General features: G+C 44.5%; 1 protein-coding gene across 6 annotated transcripts in view; it reads right to left on the bottom strand.

Moving 5' to 3' along the window:
• Positions 1-24,995, bottom strand: part of phf14 (PHD finger protein 14) — a 155,514-nt gene that overhangs the window by 57,133 nt on the left and 73,386 nt on the right. For 5 of the 6 annotated variants that reach the window (XM_077591018.1, XM_077591021.1, XM_077591017.1 and 2 more), the window contains 5 exons: positions 20,495-20,601; positions 17,716-17,811; positions 15,643-15,749; positions 10,284-10,415; positions 856-1,018 (listed from right to left, as the gene is read on the bottom strand). In XM_077591018.1, coding sequence (XP_077447144.1) covers positions 856-1,018; positions 10,284-10,415; positions 15,643-15,749; positions 17,716-17,811; positions 20,495-20,601 — 605 coding nt within the window. The remainder of the gene's footprint in view (positions 1-855; positions 1,019-10,283; positions 10,416-15,642; positions 15,750-17,715; positions 17,812-20,494; positions 20,602-24,995) is intronic. The other variant, XM_077591020.1, reaches the window with a different exon arrangement.

Genomic DNA, 24,995 nt, shown 5'->3' with positions numbered 1-24,995 from the left:
CTCTCTCACACTCTCACACTCTCTCTAACACTCTCTCACACACTCTCTCTCACTCTCTCTCTCACTCTCACTCTCTCTCTCACTCTCTCTCCCCCACTCTCTCTCTTTCACTCTCTCACTCACTCTCTCTCTCACGCTCTCACTCACTCTCTCTCTCACGCTCCCTCTCGCACTCCCTCTCGCGCTCCCTCTCGCGCTCTCTCTCACGCTCTCTCTCTCACTCTCTCTCTCTCACTCTCTCTCTCTCACTCTCTCCTTCAAAATCTGTATAATTTTAGTACTATTAAACACATTTTAGTCATATTTAACCACTAGTTGTGTTACTTTGTTAATAGATGGCAAATTAGAAGAAATAAAACATTTTTTACAATCCAATATCCTGTTTTTGGTGTTTTTTCAGAGGGTCGGAAGAAATTAATTTGTTTTTAGTTCATTTCAATGGGAAACGTTTGGTCAAGTTGAATATCGACATACGAGCTCAGTCCCGGAACGAATTAAGCTCGTATCTCGAGGTGGTTTTCTCTATTGACCATTTGATAGGCAAACAGTTCAATTGAACGCTGCCTCCTGTCCATAGTCATCTGCGATATAGTCAGCTGTGACTCCAATAGCCCCATGATCCTGGTGAGGAGAAGTGATACAGAAAAATTGGGAGATGGATGTTTGTTCGATTTTTTGTTTGTTTTTTACATACATATTGAAACTACCAGCTCTCTGGTGGAAAACTTTAAGGTTCTGGATGCAATACAATACAATGTGCTAAAGGTTCATTGAAAATGTGTTGTTAAAAAAGCTGTTTTAACTTAATATTTTCCACAAATTTTCCCTCTTAGTTTGTGGAGGGCCAATACACACCGTGCCTCTAACTTGAGACCTTCTGGGCTCTGGTGACATCTCTTGCGGGATAAATTTGACTGGTCCTTTGATCTGCCTCCTGGACCTTTTTGTACCGTCGGGTAGCGTCTCCATAGCAATACCAGTTTCATCACTGCTCGCTTGATCACACTCTGAGCATTGCCTGGGAAAAGGATTTCACAAGACTGTTTAGAGTAGCAGAAAAAAACTTTTTCCTCTAAAGATTGTTTTTCATTCTTTCCTAAATAAAAGTTATTTCACACAGGAACCAAATGTTGGAGGATGTTAGATGTCCTTTCCAAAAAACTGCACTTGTGTCTCTAGAGTACCTGACTAAAAGCAAACAACCAAATATAAATTTAGCTACCTGGTTATTTCTGTTAATAGGGTTATGACTGAACAATCAATAATTTCAATAAATAGTGACATAACCCTTTTTCATAACACCAAGTTTCTCAAGCAACACCAAAAGACTGGCCACTGCACTATATCTTAAGCAAAGTTTAGCAATAGCAAACACCATGCAATAGCATCTAATATTCATTTTCACTCATTTATTTTTATCACCGCTTGTCCTTATGAAGTTCATTGGGGGGGCTGGCGCATATCTGCTGACTTTGGGCGAAAGGCGGACTGCACCCTAGACTGGCCACCAGTCAGTTGTGGGGCACACAGTGACAGACAACCATTCGCACGTACAATCACACCGCCACTGGGTAGAAATTGATTATAATGCTGCCCACATGGAAGTCAGGCGAATGAACCACTACACATCGGGTGGCTAGCATCTAGAATATGGAGTGCATATTTGATTGAGGGAGGGGATCATGCTCTGCTTCAGTATGCCACATTACATGCTGGCATTTATTGTTCCCCCAAGAGGCTTTATCATGGGACGACTGCCATGTAGACCAATTGCTCTGAGGATGGAAACACTGACCCCGACCTCTTCAACCGCTGCAGCACTCATACGCATGTTTTCCCAAGACAACCACTGGATATGACGCGGAGTGCACGCACTCAACTACTGTTGTCAACTAAGGCGAGGCCTGTTTAGAGTGCAACTTTAACTTATTAAAGCGCTGTCTGGTCTTAGCCACCGTGCAGCATCTTAATTTCAGGGTAATCTTATAGCCGCGGCCACCTGTAACACTGTATCACAGACCATCGGCTTTACTCATAAGAAGTTGTTCTCAGCAAAGAAACCAAGACTGTCATGCGGTCTAACAATAGTATCTTGGTGATCGACTGGTCAGCAGATTGAACACCCCGTTTTGTTGGAATTTGGGTGGAGGTGTGTATGTGCTGTCTGGGTAATGTGTGTCCCTCTGGGCTCCCCTTCCTTATGTGACCAGGTGTGCTTGATTCGTAATAATCCCTTGTGTGTCTATTTATATGTTGCGTCCTGGTTTGTCTAGTTGTTGCATTATTGCTTACGTTTGATCATGTCGTTTCACTGTCAGTGTGCGTATGTGCGCAAGTTTGTTTCTTTTTTTATTTTTACCAAGCCCTAAGTTTGTATGGCTTTTTCTATTACCATATTTTCACACCTATAAAACGTACAGCCCTAAAGGGCGCAGTCTAAGTTGCGAGCGTATTTTGTTTTTTGTCAATACATACGGTGCTTCGTTTTAATAATAATAATAATAATAATCGGACATAGGCCATGTCGTCATTACCACAACACAAAAGCCTACTTGTCATCACACGCAGAAACTGCGTGTGACGAAATTGATGGTGCTTCTCCACAAGCTACTTTTAATCGGCAAAAGACCTAAATAAGTGTAAGTTACGGACTTGTAATTTGTCATTCCGCTGTTGTGGATACAGGTCGCTTACCTCTCGATTACCGCACACTGTCTGCCACTTACCTTCCCTCAAGTCAGCTAGTAGGAGGCAGATCACCAACCAAACATCTATTCATATGCCGCAGAAGGGAATGTGTGGTATGTTAGCGCGAGTTTAGATGTCTGATGGATGTGGGGAAAAAACTGTCCTTAAGCCTATTTGTCCGAGCTTTGTGGGACCTATAGCGTCTGCCAGAGGGCAGCAGCTGGAACAGATTGTGACCAGGGTGGTAAGGGTCCCCTATGATGTTCTTGGCTCTGCTGAGGTAACGCGGGCTGGCAATGTCTTCAAGTGAGGGCAGAGAGCAGCCGACAATCCTCTGGGCAGTGTTAGTCACTTTCTGCATGGCCTTTTTGTCTGCCGCCGTGCTTCCAGCGTACCACACTGTGATGCCGTACGCCAGGATGCTCTCTACAGTGGTTTTATAGAAGGTTCTCAGAAGATTGGAGCCCAAGTTGTTCTTCCTAAGTACCCTGAGGAAATGGAGTCGTGTCTGAGCCTTCTTCACCACTGCCGTGGTGTTTGTAGACCATGAGAGCTTGTCCGTGACGTGGACCCCCAGGAATTTAAAGGACTGGACCCTGTCTACACATACTCCATTTATGAGGAGTGGGGCCAGATCTGTGCTGTGTTTGCGAAAGTCCAAGATTATTTCTTTAGTTTTCGTGGTGTTCAGTGTGAGATTGTTCACCGAGCACCACGAAGACAAATTGTTGACCTCATCTCTGTAAGCCGACTCATCCCCTCCTGAGATGAGTCCGACCACAGTGGTGTCGTCAGCGAATTTGATGATGGCGTTAGACTGATGGGTGGGTGTACAGTCGTAGGTGTACAGGGAGTACAGTAGAGGACTCAGTACACAGCCTTGAGGGGAGCCAGTGCTTAGTGTAATGGAGGAAGAGAGGTGGGGACCAAGTCTAACAGTCTGTGGTCGGTTGGTCAAGAAGTCCTTTATCCAGCAGCAGATTGAAGAGGATAGTCCAAGGTGGGAGAGTTTGTCAGTCAGAATGTCCGGTTTTATGGTATTGAAGGCTGAGCTGTAGTCAATGAAGAGCATCCTCACGTAGTTCCCAGGGTGTTCCAGATGGCTCAGTGCTGTATGAAGAGCAATGGCAATAGCATCATCAGTGGACCTGTTTGCTCTATAAGCAAACTGGTGAGGGTCAATTGAGGGAGAGATTGTATTCCTGATATGGCGGGCTAACAACTTTTCAAAGCACTTCATGATCACAGGCGTGAGGGCAACAGGCCTATAATCATTCATGCTGCCAATGGTTGGCTTTTTGGGGACAGGGATGATGGTGGCAGATTTCAGACAAGATGGAATGATGGATAGTTGCAGGGAACAATTGAAAATATTTGTGAAGACTCCAGCCAGCTGGTCAGCACAGGCTTTGAGCACCTTCCCAGGTACTCCGTCTAGGCCCGCAGCCTTCCTGGTGTTCACAGACCGCATTACCAGTCTCACTTCCTGTTCCCGGACCGTCAGCGTATTGCTGCAGGGTGGTGGTGGGGGTGTTGAGACTGGGTCTGATTTGTCAGTCTCAAAGCGGGCAAAGAAACGGTTCAAATTCTCCGCTAGTGAGGCATCTGCATTAACAGACATATTATTGTTATTGTAGTTGGTAATATGTCGTATTCCTTGCCACATCTTCTTTGGGTTATTTTCTGTGAAGTGCTCCTCAATTTTTTTGGTATATGCCGCCTTGGCCTTTTTAATGCCTCTTTTCAGCTCAGCTCTGGCAGCGATATATTTTATCTTGTCCCCTGATCTAAAGGCGGAGTTCCGGCATTTGATGAGTGCCTGTGTCTCATTGGTCATCCAGGGTTTTTGGTTAGGAAAAACCCGTATTCGTTTATCTATAGTGACGTTGTCGATGCAGTTTTTTATGTAAGAAAGTACAGAGTCCGTGTAGTCCTGGAGGTTGTCGTGTACAAAAAGTTCCCAGTTGGTGCGGGAAAAGCAGTCCTGCAGCTGAGAGAGTGCGTTGTCGGGCCAAGTTTTTATTGTCTTTATTTGTGGCGTTGTTTGCCTCCGGAGTGGAGTGTAAGCGGGGGTGAGAGATAGGCAGAGGTGATCTGATCCAGCTAGGTGAGGGAGGGAAGTGGCTTTATAAGCATGTTTGATGTTAGAATAGACATGGTCAAGAGTTTTGTCTCCTCTAGTATTACAATTTACGTATTGAATAAACTTAGGTAAAACAGTCTTTAAACACGCCTTGTTGAAATCACCAGCGACAATAAAAACTCCATCGGGGTGGTCAAGCTGTTGTTTGTTAACAGCCGTTAGCAGGAGGTTAAGTGCCGTGTTAACGTTAGCATTCGGAGGTATATAGATAGCCGTTGCTATGACGACGTTAAGCTCTCTTGGTAGATAATAGGGCCTACATCGTGTTGCTAATAACTCTAAATCCGGGGAACAGTGAGTGTCAATAATTTTACTGTCACAACACCATTCATTATGTATATACATGCACAGTCCTCCCCCCTTGCTTTTGCCTGTTAATACTTTAGAACGGTCGTTGCGAAAAAGCGTTCGGCTAGCTAGCGATACCGCCGCGTCGGGGATATGCGGGTGTAGCCACGTTTCTGAGATGATAATAATATTACAGTTCCTAACAAAGCTGTTGGTAGCAATACGAAGTTCCAACTCATCCATTTTGTGGGTGATGGATCGGGCGTTGGTCAAAAGGATACTAGGGAGCGGAGCTCGGTGTGGTTGTTGTTTCAGCTTAGCAGCAAGGCCAGCCCGGCATCCACGCTTCTGTTTCCTGTCCCTTCGCCGCCTTCGACGTGCTTTTGGTGGGCTGGCTAGCCACGGAGATCCCGGAGAGTGTGTTAAGAAATCGGATGTATCGCATATCCTTCGGATAGTGAGTAAATCCTGGCGACTGTAAGATAACGAACGACACCGAACCGGAGAGCTTGAAGCCGCTGCGTCAGTGCGCGCCGCCATCATAAGGTTTTTCGACGCGCTGCTATGGTTGTACTAGCATGAAACACAGCATAGCACATAGCATGCATGCCAGCATATGTTTTAAAAAGGGCAAAATGAGCAAAATTTAGTTTGATTTTGTTGTACAGACGCTCCCCTACTTACGAACATACGACTTACGGACAACGGTACATACGAACATGTCTGCAAATTGCGTTTATGTCGAAAAATGTTCGTAAGTTCGATTTTGTATTGCACGCCTTTTTCCGAGTAGTGCTTCTTTCCGCCGCTAATACCGACGCCTGGCGCTGTGAGCTCAGCTCACCCAGCATCCACCTTCCTCTGCCCAGTTCGTTGCAGTGCGTAAGTTGCGTAAGTGCGTGATGTATCTCCAGTGCGCAAAGAACCTTTTTCATTTTTATCATGAAATATCTCGTGCAGCCATTATTCAATATGGTTGGTGAAAAGCGAAATGCTTCTAGTGAGGGAGGTGCAAGAAAGAGGCAAGCCATTTCATTTGAAACGAGTGGCAATAATAACGAAGCTTGTGCGCGTGAGAGTGGTGAGCGTTGCACGGGCATACAACTTGAATCGTTCGACCGTCAGTACCATTTATAAACAGAAAGATCGAGCAGCAGGACCCAAATATTGAACGTTGCACAAAGTTTGCAAATCAATTGAATGATGCCATACAGTGCTACCGCATCATTTATGATGAAAAAAAGAAGAAAACTGTGCAATCGTCGTTAGATCGCTTCTTTCGGCCAGTTTCTAATACATAAATCTCTCTCTCTCTCTCTCTCTCTAGAGTACTGTACATATTCTCTCCATTTTATTAAATGTTTTTTTCAGTACAAACCAATGCGTGTTACTTATACAAGCCTTAAACATACAAATGCACTTATATAAACCTTCAATATACTTATATAGGCCTTAAACATAAATTATAATACAAAATATAGCACTGAATCAACTTACAAACAAATTCAACTTATCAACAATTGCTCGGAACCTAATTCGTTCGTAAGTAGGGGAGCGTCTGTATTGACGTCATCATGTATATTTGCAAAAATATAAGTCAAAGTATTAAAACATCTACAAAACTGTCATAGTCCTCATCTTCTGTATCCAACATAGAGTTGGCCAACAATGCTAGATTCCATAACATTGTCAGGGCCAGCGTGTTCGTCGTGGGGTTTCGTAATAGTGATTTGAGCTTTGACAAAAGTTCAAAGTACAGTGCTCGCCAGCACTTTCCCCCCAGCATCGACAATCCATTCCAAATCATCAGGTTACTCCCGCGACGCTGCCTGCCTGTCTTTGTATGGAACCTCTATGTTGGCAGCCATCTGACACGCATCACTCCCAAGCCGTTCGCAAAGATGTTCCTCCTCGCTGTTAAATTGTGTTCGATCCATGGCTTCAGTCCATTTTCCAAGCGTTCACACCCGCATTCTGTTGTCATTCACGTCAGGCAGGTCTTAAGTGCTGTTTCTTTGAGTAGAGTGTTTTTGAGGGTTAAAAGCGCTACAAGCACACAGAAGTGAAATGCCTTGACACTCGCCTGGGATGTTTTGAATGGATTTACCATAATGCTTGGAATATGCGGGGAGGCTATTTTTAGGGTGAACGTCCACTGGGTTGATCGCAATTAGTAGCGTGTCGGCAAGAAATAAAACCAGTCACATTTTAGAGAAAAATTTAGACATTAAAGTGCGCCCTATAGGTGTGAAAATACGGTAGTTCTTATTAAAGCCTTTAGTTTCGTGCACCAGCACTCCTGTCTCATCTACTTCCTGCATCTTTGGGTCCGACTCCGCTGCGTACACGAGGCGAATTCATGACAGAATAATCCAACCAATAGTGGACCCAGCTACGGTGTGGGATCGCTCACTGGGCTTCTCCCCGTCAGCTGCCGCGAGGCCATCGGCGTCAACGTGAACGCCGACGACTGTCAGCCCGTCACCTGCCTGCCGTCAAACCACCGCCTGCCTGCCAGTTCGCGCATCTCCCTCGTTATTCCCCCACGGGACACTCATCGTTGCTTCTGCCCCCCTCTGCGAAAAAAAGTTTTACTTTTGAATGGGACTCGGACTAGGATATGTTTGAATACAAGAATGGCCCGGTGCTCTAAATCTCCTGGGCTCCGACTCCGAGTCCAAGTGGGACTTTCTCACTCCCACCTATTCTACTCGGCAGGCGTGGCGGAGCTCCCGTGAGACGTCCCCACGTCACACTCTCAGCTATTGACGGCTGAGAAATACTTTTATTCCCTGCAGACGGGAACACGGTGGGGTGCCCCTCCCCGAGATGCTTGGGAGACCGGCGTTCCAGCTGCCAGCAGGGCCATGCCGTGCGCCCAAAGTCAGCGGCGGGTGACGAGGGGGCGGGACGGAGAGAGCTCCGATGGCCGAGCATGGCTTGATGACGTCGCCCGTTTTGAAATGTGGCATGATAACGGCGGCCAATTTGGGACAGGGCTGGATGACAGCTGCCTATTCGAGACGTGGCAGGATATAGGCGGCCCTTTGAGATCTGGCATGGTAATGTGCGAAATTTTGGGGGCGTGGGAAGAGGAGGAACACCTCGTGCAGGTACCCGCTCCAACTAGCCTACCTTGCATGCCACACTGGCGCCTCGTTCTTGCATGGCCACACCGGCGCCTCGCTCATGCGCGCCGGCACCGGCGCAACGTACCTGCGCGCCGACGGCGGCGCCTCGCTCCGGCGCCTCGCTCCGGCGCCTCGCTCCGGCGCGCCGGCGCCTCGCTCCGGCGCGCCGACGTCGGCGCGCCCGCTCCGGCGCGCCGGCGCCTCGCCCCCGCGCGCCGACGTCGGCGCGCCCGCTCCGGCGCCTCACTCTTGTGCGCCCGCCTTGGCGGCCCGCTCTGGTGCGCCCGCCATGGCGGCCCGCTCTCGTGCACCCGCCATGGCGCCCCGCTCTCGTGCGCCCGCCTTGGCGCCTCGCTCTCGTGCGCCCGCCTTGGCGCCTCGCTCTCGTGCGCCCGCCTTAGCACCCCGCTCTCATGCGCCCGCGATGGCGATTCTCCTGGCAGGGGCCCCGATGGTGGCTTGGAATTGGAGGCCGCGGACAGCCATCCTTTTGGCAGGGGCCTCGGCGACGGCGTGGACTTGGAAGCCACAGACAGCCATCCTTTTGGCAGGGGCCACGGCGACGGCATGGACTTGGGAGGCCACGGACGACCATCCCTTTGGCGTGGACTTGGAGGCCGCGTTTGGCCATCCCTTTGGCGTGGACTTGGAGGCTGTGGACGGCCATCCCTTTGGCGTGGACTTGGAGGCCGGGGACGGCCATCCCTTTGGCGTGGACTTGGAGGCCGCGTTTGGCCATCCCTTTGGCGTGGACTTGGAGCCAGCGGACGGCCATCCCTTTGGCGTGGACTTGGAGGCCGCGGACGGCCATCCCTTTGGCGTGGACTTGGAGGCCACGGACGGCCATCCCTTTGGCGTGGACTTGGAGGCCGCGGACGGCCATCCCTTTGGCATGGACTTGGAGGCCGCGGACGGCCATCTCTTTGGCGTGGACTTGGAGGCCGCGGACGGTCATCCCTTTGGCATGGACCTGGAGGCCGCGGACGGCCATCCCTTTGGCGTGGACTTGGAGGCCGCGGACGGCCATCCCTTTGGCGTGGGCTTGGAAGCCGAGGGCGGAGTCGACGATGATGACTCTGGGGCGAGCAGCCTTAGGGCTACCTGGTGGATGCTTCCGGCAGAATTGCCTCAGTGTTAGGTGAGTCACTCCCCCACCTTGCTCTAACATCTACATGGACTTTCCAGGGCAAAACGCAACACTACTGCTTAGCGGACCTGACTGAACGACCTTTTGACGAGAGAGCTTGCCGCTTCTCTGCGGGCGGCCGAAACGACCCCTTGAAGGGCCTGCTCGCTGCTTCTTTGCGGGCAGGCCGGGACGACTGCCTGAAGGACCTCCTCCCTGCTTTCTTGCGGGCCAGTCGGGACGACCGCCTTAAGGGCCTGCTCGCCACTTCTTTGCGGGCTGGCCGGGACGAGCCCCTGAAAGACCTTTTTGCCGCTTCTTTGCGGGCAGGCCTGGACAACTCCCTGAAGGACCTGTTCGCCTCTTCTTTGCGGGCCGGCCGGGTCGACATCCCGACTGGGGATTCACTTTTTTCATGTTTTGGAGAGCACCTTTGCCCTCCTCCGGGCCCCCTCCCTCCTATTTGTTTTTATATTGGAGTTTTGGATTTTGGGACATCTGGGATTCGTCCCTTAAGAGGGGGAGGTGGGGTACTGTTACATTTTGTTGGAGGTGTGCTGTCTGGGTGATACGTGTCCCTCGGGGCTACCCTTCCTTATGGGACCAGGTGTGCTTGATTTGTAATTATCCCTTGTGTGTCTATTTATACGTTGCGTCCTGGTATGTCTAGTTGTTGGATTATTGCTTACGTTTGGTCATGTTGTCTTCATGTCAGTGTGCGTATGTGCCATCCCGGTTAAGTTTGTTTCTTTATTGATTTTTACCAAGTCCTAAGTTTGCATGGCTTTTTGTATTATTTAGCCATTCGTTTTGTGCACCAGCAGTCCTGTCTCATCTACTTCTTGCATCTTTGGGTCCGACTCTGCTGCGCACCCGAGGCGAACTCATGACAGATTTAGAGCCTTACCAGTAGCTGTTCTTGGTCTTCTTGGGCATACGTGTCAGTGGTGGTTCCAGACAGCCCAAATGATAGTACAGTTTGCAGGTGTCACATAGCACTAGCAGATGTTGGTCTTGGTTCTTTTTGCAGATGCCACAGCTGCCAAAAGAGAATGTATTCTTCAGCTATTTACAATGATGATGGAGAATTTACTCTACTGTGTACCAGGGGTTTCAAACAACCAACACAGCACAGACAGTTCAACCAATGACTTTTTTCTGCTGAAACAAGCAGCACCTGACTGCAGTCAACTGATTACACATGTAGGTGATTAGATAGGTGAAAATGTATCCTCTTTATTGAAAGAAAACTTACACCCAGTTGTCCCTTTATGGAATTGGTTTGGCGTCAGTGCTATACTACCACAGTAATATAGAAAGGACATTTAAAAAGAACTTGCTGACTGGTTGTTGTCTTTTTACTATCAAATTGGATTCATAACAACAACAGATATCCAACATTACTGAGCTGTGAGGGAACAACATTTTAGGTATTTGGTGATAGGAATGGACAAATGCGGAAGAAAAAAACGTGTACAAGCTGTAAGGATAATCACATCCAAGAGAGAATTGTGAAACAAAGCTCACCCAAGAATGTGAGGGAGATACCCAAAGAGAGGACTGCAGCTGGAGTCAGTGATTCAAGAAGCACCACAAAGAAGCGCATGAAAGACATGAGTTTCCGCTATTGCATTGCTTGTGTCAAGCCACTCTTGAACAAGAGAAAGTGTAAGAAGTGTTTCGCCTGAGCTAAGAACAAAAAGGACTAGACTGCTGCTCAGTGGTACAAATTTACTATGTTGTCTGATGAAAGTACATTTTGCACTCCACAGGAAGACAAGGTCCCTGTATCTGGAGGAAGACGGTTTGTGGTGCAATTACATGTACAGTGGTACCTTGAGATATGATCTTATTGTGTTCCGGGACTGAGCTCGTATTCAATTTACTTGTATCTCAAATGAACGTTTTCCATAGAAATGAACTAAAAACAAATTAATTCGTTCCAACTCTCTGAAAAGACACCAAAAACAGGATATTGGAATGGAAAAAACATTTTTATTTGTTCTAATTCGCCATCTATTAACAGATTAACAAAGAACTAGTGGTTATGATGTTTAATAGTGCTAAAATTAGACGGATTTCGCGGAGGGGAGAGAGGGACAGAGAGAGAAAGAGAGACAGACTTTTTGCATGGCAATGCGCTCCTAACGTAACAAACAAATTTAAATAAACTTGGATTACAATACAGACAATCAAAATTAAGTTTAATCTAACCTTACACTAAACTTAATTCTAACTTTATTTTTATACCTTTCTTCTCCCGGGTTGGCTATATTTGCCCCGCCTCCACCCTGACTTTCAGCTGCAGTTTTTAAAAGGAACTTATTGAGGGTTGTTTACTTTTGTCTTCCCTTCAAAATATTCCGAAAATTATGCACACAAATGTCCTCACAATAGGATAGCGCACGACCACTTGCCAAAAGGAAGTACAGACGCTCCCCTACTTACGAACATACGACTTACGAACAACGGTACATACGAACATGTCTGCAAATTGCGTTTGTCGAAAAATGTTCGTAAGTTCGATTTTGTATTGCGCGCCTTTTTCCGAGTAGTGCTTCTTTCCGCCGCTAATACCGACGCCTGGCGCTGTGAGCGCTCAGCTGGCCCAGCATCCACCTTCCTCTGCCCAGTTCGTTGCAGTGCGTAAGTTGCGTAAGTGCGTGACGCATCTCCAGTGCGCAAAGAACCTTTTTCATTTTTATCATGAAATATCTCGTGCAGCCATTATTCAATATGGTTGGTGAAAAGTGAAAGGCTTCTAGTGAGGGAGGTGCAAGGAAGAGGCAAGCCATTTCATTTGAAACGAGTGGCAATAATAACGAAGTTTGATGCGCGCGAGAGTGGTGAGCGTTGCACGGGCATACAACTTGAATCGTTCGACCGTCAGTACCATTTATAAACAGAAAGATCGAGCAGCAGGACCCAAATATTGAACGTTGCACAAAGTTTGCAAATCAATTGAATGATGCCATACAGGGCTACCGCATCATTTATGATGAAAAAAGAAAACTGTGCAATCGTCGTTAGATCGCTTCTTTCGGCCAGTTTCTAAAACATAAATCTCTCTCTCTCTATACAGTACTGTACATATTCTCTCCATTTTATTAAATGTTTTTTAGTACAAACCAATGCGTGTTACTTATACAAGCCTTAAACATACAAATGCACTTATATAAACCTTCAATATACCTATATAGCCCTTAAACATAAATTATAATACAAAATATAGCACTGAATCAACTTACAAACAAATTCAACTTATGAACAATCGCTCGGAACCTAACTCGTTCGTAAGTAGGGGAGCGTCTGTAGTATACTCCTCTCGTATTGGCGAGAAAGCTCTGCCACACGTACACCCTTCTGCACTGACTAACAAGGGAAAAAAAACAAATGAAACGCTCCGCTTAGTGCTCGTAGAGATATTTACACGAGGGAGTTGCGGGGAGAAAGACAGCAGCCTCTTGCGTCGGCTGTATGCACGTATATCAAAAATTGTCTCGTATCTCAAGATAAATATTTGCTCAAAATTTTACTTGTATCTCAAATTGCTCGTATGTCGGGGCACTCGTATGTCAAGGTATTACTGTACCGGTGTTGGCCTACTTTGTTTTCTAAAGTCCAAGGTCAGCGATCTATCATGACATTTTAGATAACTTCATGCTTCCTGTTCCTGACAAACTTAATGGATTGCAGATTCCACTTTCCAAAATGATTTGGCAAATCTATCAGTGCCTGATTTTATGACCATGAAATCCCTGTCCTTGATTGGCCAGCAGGTCTTAACTCTATAGAAAATATATGGGGTATAGTGAAGAGGAAGATGCATTACGCTAATTTGAATGCTAAGCTCAGTGACCCTTGACCTATATACACAGGTGAAGCCAATCATGAGAAAGGTTATTTAAGGTGGACAGTTCTAAGTTGTCTTCTTTGCATCTTCTCTGAAGAGTGGCCACATGGGAGCCTCAAAACAATTGTCAAATGACCTGAAAAGAAAGATTGTTCAACATCATGGTTTCGGCCAATGTACTTTTGTGCTAAAGCACAAAAAGCTAGTTCAGAGATTTCAGCTGTCAGTTTCCACTGTGAGAAACATAGTGAGGAAACGGAAGACCACAGGCACAGTGCTAGTTAAGGTCCGGAGTGGCAGGCCAAGAAACATCAAATAAGCAGTGGGGAAGGATGGCGAGAACAGACCTACAACATGATCTTGCTGCAGATGGTATCACTGTACCTCATTCAATTATTAAGCACACTTTGCACAAAGAGATGCTGTATGGGGTGAGTAATGTGGCAGAAGTCTTTCTTGCGCACATGCCACAATCAGAGTCGCTAGAGGTAGGCTAAAGCATATTTGGACAAGCCCAAATTATGCACACCTGCCTACTTTTGTTTAAGTAATTATTGCACACTTTCTATAAATCCTAAAAACTTCATTTCACTTCTTAAATATCCTTGTGTTTGTCTGCTATATGATATATTCGGTACTCGGCCGTTTGGTCGCTGGACTTTTGGTCGTCAGACGTTTGGTCGCTCAAGGTTATTGATAATTACCATTTAAAATTATTGCTCAAATTCCCTAAATACAAACTGCAAATTATTATTTAGTCATACTTAATGCCCTATTAATTATTAGGCTAAAAAAAGCTCAACATTTCCCATACTTTTATTGTTTTGTTGGAAAACTTGTTAGGACCCTGACTGACGTCCCTTCCTAAGGGGACAACTCATGTACATACAAACTCTTATACACTCACACGTCCGCTCAGTGAAACTGCTCAGGGCCATTGTTGGCTTTTATTGATGCGTAGACCGTGTTGTTTTACCTTGTTTTGTCGCCTGACTTTTGGTCGCCGAACCTTTGGTCGCCGGTTGTTTGGGTCCGGGCCAAACGTCCGGCGACCAAACGTCCGGCAACCAAAAGTCCGGCGACCAAAAGTCCGGCGACCAAAAGTCTGGCGACCAAACGTCCGGTCACGGATATATTCAACTGATATTGCTAGTCCAAACAACCAATGATTTAGGAAAATCTTGAGAATGATCAGGGGTGCCCAAACTTTTTCATTCAACTGTATATCCTATCCTATCTTGTTGTCATTCAAATGTCTTTGTCGGGAACAAAAAAATAAACACATTTCCTCACTATGTTTCTAGAAATCGTAAAAAAATAATTTCACTTCTTAAATATCCTTGTGTTTGTCTGCTATATGATATATTCAACTGATATTGCTAGTCCAAACAACCAATGATTTAGGAAAATCTTGAGAATGATCAGGGGTGCCCAAACTGTTTCATACGACTGTATATCCTATCTTGTTGTCATTCAAATATGTTTTTGTCGGGAACAAAAATTAAACACTGGTTTAATCCTTTCTTGATATTATATTGGTTTGCGGTTGAACTTGAGGCAAGATCTTTAGCCCGAGCCCGACCCAACCCGATCTTGTGGATGCCCCATTTTTCTGGTTTTTAATTTGGTAAAAAAGTTGAAAATATCCGATGAATTTCAATTCACGTCACAATTGTGTCCACTACTTAATTCTTGACAAAAAGCTTTAATTTTATCTTTATATTCAAAGCCTGAAATGTGATGAAAGGTTGAAAAGTTCAAGGGGGCCGAATACTTTCGCAAGGCACTGTTTCCATGAATACATATTATTCAGTACATCGAGTAGGAATGACAGATAGGAAATTATTGTTGAATATGCTAGAGAAACTGAATGTAGTCAATGTGGCGCTTTGCTACAAGAGCAAAAAGACTGGCACCTCAATGCTGAGCAGGCATTTAAACAGTTGAAATCGTCAAACATCTATATTATCATATAAAAGATGTAAATGTTTATAGTCTTGTTTAACTTAGATTTAGTTATAAAAGAAAGGCTTTAATCTGTTATGATAAATCACCCCTCCTCCTCCCGACTCAGGAGTCCCAAGTCCTCAGAAATAAAATAATTTTTGGGGGGTTTGCTCTGGGCTCGGGGCTGCAAATCAAGTTAATTCGCCGGTTTCGGGCCAGGCCGGGCTCTAATACCCACGGGCCGGTTCGGGTCGAGCTCTATTTTTTCGGCCCGATCTTACCTCTAGGTGAAAAAAAAAAAATAACATACCATTAGCCCACACGAACAACCACTTTTTTAAATTTAATTTTATGACAGCAAGACAGAACTCGACAACTCATTAAGCACATCAACCTTCTGGTGGCCAGTAACAAAAAAATTTGGTGATCACTGTATATCACGATGTTGATGTGAGCGACTTCCCACCTGTAGAGTATTGCCGGCAGGCTAGATGGCTTCCCTTGTGATCCCCCTTCTTTTTTGCAAGACTTCCTTTCTTTAGGGGTATTTAGGACGGTTGGAGTGCTAAGTTTCTGTGGAACATTGGGGAAAAACAGTTCAAATTATTTGAGATGAGACACTGGCAAAACTGGCCACTTCCCACCCATGAATAATAAACCTGCAATTAAACAAATGAATGTTGCCAACTTTTTTTAATAGAGCCAGCAAGAAAACAAGATCATTGTTAGTCAAAAATACATGTTAAAATCATTATGTTTTTAAAAGCCTATGTCTGCAAAGTTGCCATGTGTGTGGATATCTATATTTGATTTTATGGAAGGGTAGATGACATTTTTGGCCAGTTCTTTTGTAATATTGAGCCTGGGAAGCACTGTAATGGTTAACTCCTGCCAAGTGATGACTGCACTTGGTTCCTTGTACTTGAAAGCAGTAAAGGCAAGCTGTGGAGAACGAAGGGGAGATAATGGTGAACAGATGTGGAGAGTGAGAGAAAGATAATGACTGAGAAAGTTTATGGCTCTTTATGGGTGTGAAGCCTTCTGTTTGAGGATATTTTTAGTGGTAAGGGGCAAGGCAACTTAAAAGGAAGATTATTTAGGATCTAATTTCATTATTAAGCATTTTCTGTCATTTTCCAGACTGATTTATATCTAAAGTATAGTCAGGAATAATTTTAAAGTCACTTGGTGCAGTATTACATTGTACCTTTAAGAAGTAGGGACAATTTGATTGGGCGCTGGAAGACGAGTCAAAGCAGCTATTCTATTTTAGAAACGGTTAGATTTTGCCCAGTCCTGGTCCCCAATGTTCGTGTGTATCTCTTTTTCTCTATTACCCCACAATTCTTTACAATTGATTCCATCACAGAATATTTAATAGTGTAATTAATTAATCCTCATATGGCTATTCATATACAGTGGTACCTCGTCATACGACCGCTCGTCATACAAAATGCTCGTCTTACGGGGGAAATTTCGATCGAATAATTCGCCCGTGATGCGGTCAAAATTTCGTGATGCGACCAAGCCAGGTGGCCATGGCATTTTTTTTGCATATCTTTCGTGTATAACAATATCTACGAGCACGGAACTAATTAATTCAGACGAGTTTCTCATACGACCAGGAAATGCACAACGCGCGGGCAAAAAGAGGGCTTTCTGGGTAATGAAGTATACTCGTGCACACAACACCCATAGGCAATGGCAACCTTTCTCAGAATAAAACTTCACTACCCACAATCAATACGTGGGTAAGATCAACTATTGTATTTCCTGTTATTCTTTCTCAGGAAAGATGCTCCCGCGATCGTTCTTTAAAGACTATTTCTCGTTGGCAAGTGGTCGTGCGTTATCCTATTGTGATGACATTTGTATGCGACATTATCGAAATATTTTGAAGGGTAGACAAAAACAAACAACTCTTGATGCGTTCGTTTTGAAGACTTCGGCGGAGCGGCCAGGTGGTGTCAACCCGTAGAACTACGTAAGGTAAAAAAGATTACAACAAATTTAGAATTTAGTTTTGTTTGAAGTTACATTAAACGTTGAGTGTCTGTATATAGTTATCCAAGTTAATTTAAATTTGTTTGTTCGTTTACGAGTGCCGTGGATAAAGTCCCCCCGAACCTTACAACGAGTCGTACGGTGTTTGTAAGGTTTTTGGGGGATTTGTAAGGGGAATCATAATCATTTATAAGGGCAGTTATCGGCAGAGGTTGACAGGTATGGAGTTGGAAAAAATTAATTTGTTTCCCATTCATTTCAATGGGAAACTTCCGCTCGAGTTGCGAGAATCTTGTCATACGAGCTCAGTCCCGGAACAGATTAAGCTCGTATCTGGAGGTACCACTGTATATATTTGTGAAAATTACACCAAAACATAGGTACCTAGAATATAAATATTTCTTCTGTAAGAAAAAAAATAACCCTGCAAATTTAAGTGTAAATCTATAATTTTCTAATAGTCTAAAACAATTAAATTCATGGCCATGGAGCTGTAAATGGATGAAGACGCAAGAAACGATGGTGGTGGTGGTACCTGGCCTAGGATGTTCCCAAGCAGGGTCCATATTGCCTGGCCTTCACTTCGCAGATCTCCATTGACATTTAGCAGCTCCTCTAGAGATTCACAGAGCTTCATGTTTTCATGCATGACAAAGGATAAAACATTAGAATGGTCCTTACGCATGTCATTTATTATGGCAGTTATTGTCAGTTTAGGCCACAAGTGTCAGTGCTTTTATCTGTAATGTTTATAAACAATTTCTCAATGTGATTGCAAAAAATGCACTGATGTTTCCTCAATAGAATGTTTAAAAACCTTTAAAACTATTGTATGTTCTTTTGGTGACCGTCACTTTTCTATGAACAGGAAGTAGTTTTTTTCTGCCTGTTGGGAAGCGGGTACGTCCACCAAATTTTGCACGCATGTCCTGGGAGTCACGAATGGGAGATCGCTTTGGGTTGAGTAGGCGGGCATGGCCTCGAGCTCAGTAGTCTCCCCTTTCATCTCTCCCACAAGGCTCTCCGCGCAAACGAGCGATTTCACAATGCTCCAAGTCGCGCTGGGTGAAGACTGTTTGCTTCCAGTCCTAGTTATTATTTTTCTTCATAGCAATGGAATTTGCACAATATGGAGGCCTTAACATAGTCAAATGTTGACCAAATTTGGTGGATCCAAAGATCTTGGCGAAAATACATTTCTAGAAATGGTAACAGGAAAATGGTCAAAGAAGTGGCTCAACAGAGCCTCCTTGAAAATTAAAAAATGCCCTCTCTTCTGTTGTTTTTTTCCTCATAGAGCTGCGACTTTGGCCCAAACTTGCACAAAAAATATCTTGCAGCCATACGTGAAACCAAACAGGAAGTCGATAATCTTATCCCAAACTTGGAAAATTTAAGCGATTCAAGGCTGATTTTGGCCATGGTTTATGAGACTTGGGTGATTAAAATGGTGAGTTTTCATGCGTGGGGTGACCTTTCGGGGGCATCAAAGTTCAAGGTGCTTTTGGCAACGTGGCAAACATATTGAATCATTAATAACAACCCCCAACGCGTCGGCATTGAATTTTTTGATAGGGCATAGCACAGCTAAACAGCTCTGTGGAGCCCATTTGATTTATTCATTGATGTTTTGGACGGCCACAACTAGGCTGTATTTCAACATATCAGCATCAAACATGCATAACTCAACAAGAGGTACGCCTTGAACAGTTGTGTAGCAATTTTTGTGACAACTCTACAGCGCCAAATAGTAGTAACAAAAAGTGACACTTTTTACTTATGCACGTTTCGGTGTATGTAGGTTGTTTTCCACCTCAATTTCAATCAGTTTGGTCTGAAAACTTTTGTCATCCCTCTCCATGCAAACGAGCGATCTTGCGACGCTCCTTGCCGCGCCAGGTTGGGTCGCAACTCGGGGCATGTCCGACTAGCTTGGCGGAAGCTCAGGCCTGTTATGGCCATATGAAAGGTAAATGTACATAGTTTCTTTTTATCAGGCTGAAAATAGTCTCCTTGCCAATTGTCTTCAGTTGATATTTATTGATATTTTATTTATTTCATATTGCATAGCAGTTTTGAAGGCAAATTTATAAAAAAAATAAAGCTCCCCGTCAGATTTCTGGTTGTTATCATTCATCACATTTCATAGTGTTAGGATGGAGTTGTCTTATCTCCTATTGTACGACACAACAACGAACATGGTTTGTCAAACCATGATATTTTCATATATATTTTTAAAGTAACATAGTTCCTTTCATATATGAATAACGAAGAAAGTAACAATAACAATTTAAGAGGTTTGAAGTTTCAAATGTGTAAGATTTTTTTTATTGTAAAATCAATTTGAAAGGGAAGCAATCACATTGAAATGGAAGGAGTATCAAACCACTGCAACTTTAAAATCTACGTTACTATCTGCGACTGTAGGTGTTATCTAGACTAACAGGCGCCTCAATATTCCACAATACGCGTGCCTGTAAAATTGCGGCAAAACAGTTTTGAGATTTACCGGATTAAAATTTACTGCAATGATGTGCGTGCCATTTGGGTAGGCATGCTGGTGATTCTTTATGGTGTCCAGTAGAACCGAGAGGGCGGTTCTTACATTAGTGCTCGATGGGATGTAAAGAGGTGTGATGATAATGACGGCTAGAAGGGTCTGCATCTCACCGACATGAATTTGAGTTCTGGGAAACGGTCTTTCCAGAACAGTGTTATCGTTACACCATCCCTCATTTACGAAGATGCAAAGCCCACGTCTCTTTTTTACCCCGCAAAGTTGCTCGTCCTGTCCGATCTGAGTAGCGCGCGGCCTGCTAGTTGCACTGTAACGTTGGGTATTTGTCGCTGTCACAACGTCTCGGTGATTAGGATGCAACATTCTCAAACGCAACAATTCGCGGCGAACTGCAACTCCAAATCATTTGTTTGTTTACAATGGATCTGACATTGGAGAGCTAGATGGTTGGTGATGGTTGTTTGAGTGCGGTGAAGTGTCTTGCCTAAGTAAACAATGACAATGTGCGCAATTGGGAGCAGGATTAGAACCAGCGATCCTTCGGTCAATGGACAACCCGCTCGATTACTTGCGCCACCGACGTCGCCTAATATTCATTTGATCAAGCAGGATAATTTTGTTTTGTAGATGTTGCGCAGTTTAATCAAATATATAAATAATAATAAATAAATAAAAATATATTAGGTGGGAGACAGGTGAAAGAGAAAAACCTCTTAAATTGCTTTAAATACTAAAGAATGTATTTCATTGTTTTTTTTTTTTACATAAAAATCTAAGGTTTTAATGGTTGGCTAACCTTGTTGTACTCCACGTGCAGTTTGTCTTGTTCATTCTCAAGTTTGTCTTTTAAACTCTTCTGCTCTGAGATGTTGTCCTGGATCTGGATCATTCGCATATTACGCTCTAAATATGAATGGGATAAAGAGTAAAGGCAAGATCATTCAGAAAACATCAAAATCCCATAAAATACCTCCCGCGACCCTAATGAGGATAAAGCGGTTCAGAAAATGAGATGAGATGTGGGCTAAATCTATACAATTATGAAGTTATTTGAAGGTATGGCACCTGTTGATTCTGCAATTACTACTACTAATCAAAGGGGGATAAAGCTTAATGTGAAGGAAGCATTTGGTAATCAAACAAAAACAAGCTCAGTAAAATCAGGTAAGCTAAAAAATAAAAAAAACTTGAATACCATTACCACCATTATACCAAAGGTATTTATACTGGCACTGTGAACTTTAAATGTTTTTTGCCTTGCTACACCACAACAGTTAACTGTAAATGGAACAGTAAAACATCAATAATTACTGTAGTCTTCAACTCATTCAACACCAATCCTGTGATTGTGGAACTGCATGTGAGGCTTGATGGGTCCACATCTGCGAAGACCATGAACCGTGAATGTAGAGCCCGCCTAGCAAGCGTCAAACTGAGAAGGAGGCGATGGATGCCTGGGTGAAGGGAGTGCTGCTCACGCCTAAAAACCCAGTGAACTCATTAAAGCTACCGTATTTCCACACCTATAGGACGCAATACCTGAAAGGGCGCCGTCTCAAATGTGGGTGTATTTTTTTGCCCATATATAAGGAACTTCGGCCCAATGGGCACTAGCAAGACACAATGCTAGCGTATGTTATGCTAGCGTATGCTATGCTAGTGTATGTTATGCTAGCGTATGTTATGCTAGCGTATGTTATGCTAGCGTATGTTATGCTAGCGTGTTTTTTGTTTTTTTTAAAGCAGGCAGCATGAGCAAAACTAAGTTTGATTGTGCTTTAGTGAGGTAAAAAGTACTCACTTCAATAGAAGTTAAAGCAGTTAAACAGTCAAACTCATCTTCTGTATCTGATATACCATATTTTCTCGCATGTATGCCGTATTTGTCGCTCAAAACATGATGACTGAATAAAGGGTATGGCTTATATGCGCAGGTGGCCAGCACCATTGAAACACAAAGGGGACACCAATCAATCAATTAAAGCAACATCATGAGACAGACTCGGAAGATAAAGCACCCAAAAAGAAATACCTAAAAGAACTCATCCCCAACACAGATTCATAAAGTACATTCATTCCTACACTAATAGATGGAGAAGGAATGGCTTGATCAGGGCCATTCCCCCTAATCCAATTAGTGAAATGGACTCCTCCAATTCCCTTAGGAAAAAAAATAAATCATGTGTCTTCATTCCTAAGTAAGTAATCATGTAGATGTAGCAATGGTGACTGTAGGATTGTCTGGTAGGCAATTGAAGCCAACAAGGCCTCAATCCTGTGCGGTCCTGCCATGACCGTCTCAAACGCTAAACACAATTTATTTTGACGTATATGAATGAAATTCAAGAAAAAAATAACCCGTATCTTGCATAAAACGTGAAAAAACTCACTTACCATATTTTTACGACAATATGGCGCACCGCATTTAAAGGCGCAGTGTCAGTAACGAGTGCTATTTCTGTATTTGACACACACAGGACGCACCGCATTTAAAGGCGCAGCCAGGCATGGCAAAACATACACCAGCTTAAACATACGCTGCCTGCCACCCTTCGTAAAGCTGTGTTGATGCCGATGTCCAGTGGTTTTCAAGCATCTGTTGTTAGTGCCTTTAACAACCGTGCAAGCAGACACATTCGTCCAGGCGGCCACAATCCATTCGCAAATAGTAGCTAGCATAACTAGCCCGGCGCTTTAGTTAAGCCTACGGGAATGACGGCAAGCTCAGAGTTCATTTTCGTGACTTGGTTTTTCACCGCTGCTTCGGGGGGCCTTAGAAACCAAACAGAAATTGTTTTGAAATATAAACATGCCCACACTATATACGGGTACCTTGTAGGGGCGTGCCTTTAGCGTCTGACCCAACCCACGTCCGCCTTCTCTCTATATAAGAATCGTGTCGGTAAGAAGTGTTCTCAGTCAGGCTTCCGAGCTTACACACGGTGCTCCGCATTATAAGGCGCCCTGTCTATTCTGGAGAAAATTTAAGACTTTTTAGTGCGCCTTATAGTCGTGAAAATACGGTACTTGTACCTGAACCTCGAACTACAGTGCTGGTGGACACTTGAACCCAAGCATTAGATTGGATTGGATAACTTTATTCATCCCATTTTCGGGAAATTTCATTGTGACAGTAGCAAGAGGGTGAGAATGCAGATACAGGAAAGGCATAGTTACACATAGTTACAAGTTAGACAAAGTTCAAAGCAAAGCAAAGTATATGGGATCATTAAGAATCACTAAATCAAATCATTAAGACAGAAAAGCAGCAAAAACACAAAACGAGCAAGAGCGGATGGAGCTACCGCCACCGGCTGCCAATTGAGCGGCACCATCTTGGTTGCAAAAACGGATACAGACTCAAGAAAAAGACGTTGTGGAGTTGGATAAAACTGGAACCACACACAGGAAGACTTCCACAAGATGGGGAACTTCTGCAGACTGTGACCGAGGTAGAGAATATGCAGAGTCACTCTTCCAAGCTTATCCGCACAGTTCCTCACTAGTCTGGAGCTGAAGACAACAGTAGCAGAGTAGAACCCCTCGACTCCGTTTCCGGCCTGGTAAGCGCCAACAGCTCTTCCATCTTATCCCATGATGGAATGGTTGGTCAGAAGCGTCCGAATTTCCAGCGGCATTGAGGTGTTGCTCCTTCTGCTGCATATTGTAACAGCTAGTCCCATGTGTATGACAGCGTTGGCATGGCTGAATGGTTCCAAAAAAGAAATACACATATTGTCCCGTAACTCGCCCCGCGCTGCCTGCCAGTCTTTGTATATCTATACCATCGGACATCCATTGCTCCGAAGTCGTTTGCAGCTTTGTTTTGAATGATCTGTTTATGGCAATGTCCAGGGGTTGAGGTTCCTTCGTCAAGCCTCCCGGAATGACGGCAAGCTCGGAGTTCATATGTTGGACTTGGTGCTTCACTTTAGCCGTGAGATGGGCGTGCATTGAGTCGCAGATCAGCATTGATGATGAAATGCGGAAAAAGCCACATGGTCTCTTCACATACACCTCGCTAAGCCACTCTTTGATTTTGTCCTCGTCCATCCATCCCTTCTGGTTGGCTTTGACAAATACACCGGCTGGAAAGTTTTCCTTAGGCAACGTCTTTCTCTTAGAAATCACCATGGGTGGTAGTTTCTGACCATTTCCATGGCAAGCAAGCACAACCGTGAACGCTGCCTTCTAATGGCCCGTTGTACCGCGACTGTGAAGGTCCCCCTTCTTGTCGACAGTATGGTTCATCAGAATGTCGAAAGTGACCCGCACCTCGTCCATATTGGTTATTGACTGGGCTGGATACACTTGTAGGCAATCTTTTTGCTGCAGTAGGAATGGAAGGCTGTCATCTATTCTTTGTAGTCTGCCGAAAGCTGCTGTGCCACCGTAGTTCTTGGCTGGATGGATAGATGGTTCCGTTTCATGAAATGAAAGCACCAAGAAGCACATCCATGAGAACGTTAAATTTTAATTTCATCGGCAAGCTTTTTTGCCCTCGGTCGAATGGTGACTGTAGAGAAGCTGCTCTTTTGTCTTCCATCCAGTGGTTGAGAAACTCTTCCAACATGGCCCACCTCGCTTGACTTCAGCGGAAACTCAGCGTTGTATTTTTGGCTTGTTTGATTTTCCAGCTTCCTCCACTTGTGAATCATGGACTCGTTTATGTTGAGGCACCTCGCTGCAGCTAGATCTTCGTGTTCTTACGCATAGCAGTAAGCTGCCAGTGTAAACTATGCCTCGTAAAGTGTCTCTTTGTAGGTGCCATTTCTGGGGGTCAAACTGATATTGTTTTGCACAATGCATACCTGCATTATTTATAGGTATGTGGTCTATTCTGTGCAACTCCCCCTTCACACCCGCATACTGTCGTCGTCAGTCATGTCTGCATTTTCACTATATAAAGCTCATACAGCATCTTGAAATTAGTCCATACAAAAGGCTGATTGGGCGCCCATCCACTTTAGGGAAAATGTTAGACTTTTAGGTGTGCCCTATAGGTGTGAAAATACGGTACTCGCAATAGTGTGCAAGCCCGCTGGTAGGTGCACGGAAGGCATTCTCTGTTCTGCCCTGGCCATGTGAAATGTACTTCATATTGATGACTATTAGTATGTGCACAGATTGCATAAGCATTCCTTCATTCATTTTCTGAACCGCTTTATCCTCACAAGCGTCGCAGGGGGAGCTGGAGTCCATCCCAGAGGCAGGGAACACCCACACTCACTCTCATAGCTAGCTAGGGACAATTTAGGGTGCCCAATCAGCCTACCATGCATGTTTTTGGAATGTGG

Source organism: Stigmatopora argus, chromosome 21, assembly GCF_051989625.1.
Source record: "Stigmatopora argus isolate UIUO_Sarg chromosome 21, RoL_Sarg_1.0, whole genome shotgun sequence".
Classification (NCBI taxonomy): Eukaryota; Metazoa; Chordata; class Actinopteri; order Syngnathiformes; family Syngnathidae; genus Stigmatopora; species Stigmatopora argus.
This window is presented reverse-complemented; position numbering and strand designations above follow the sequence as displayed.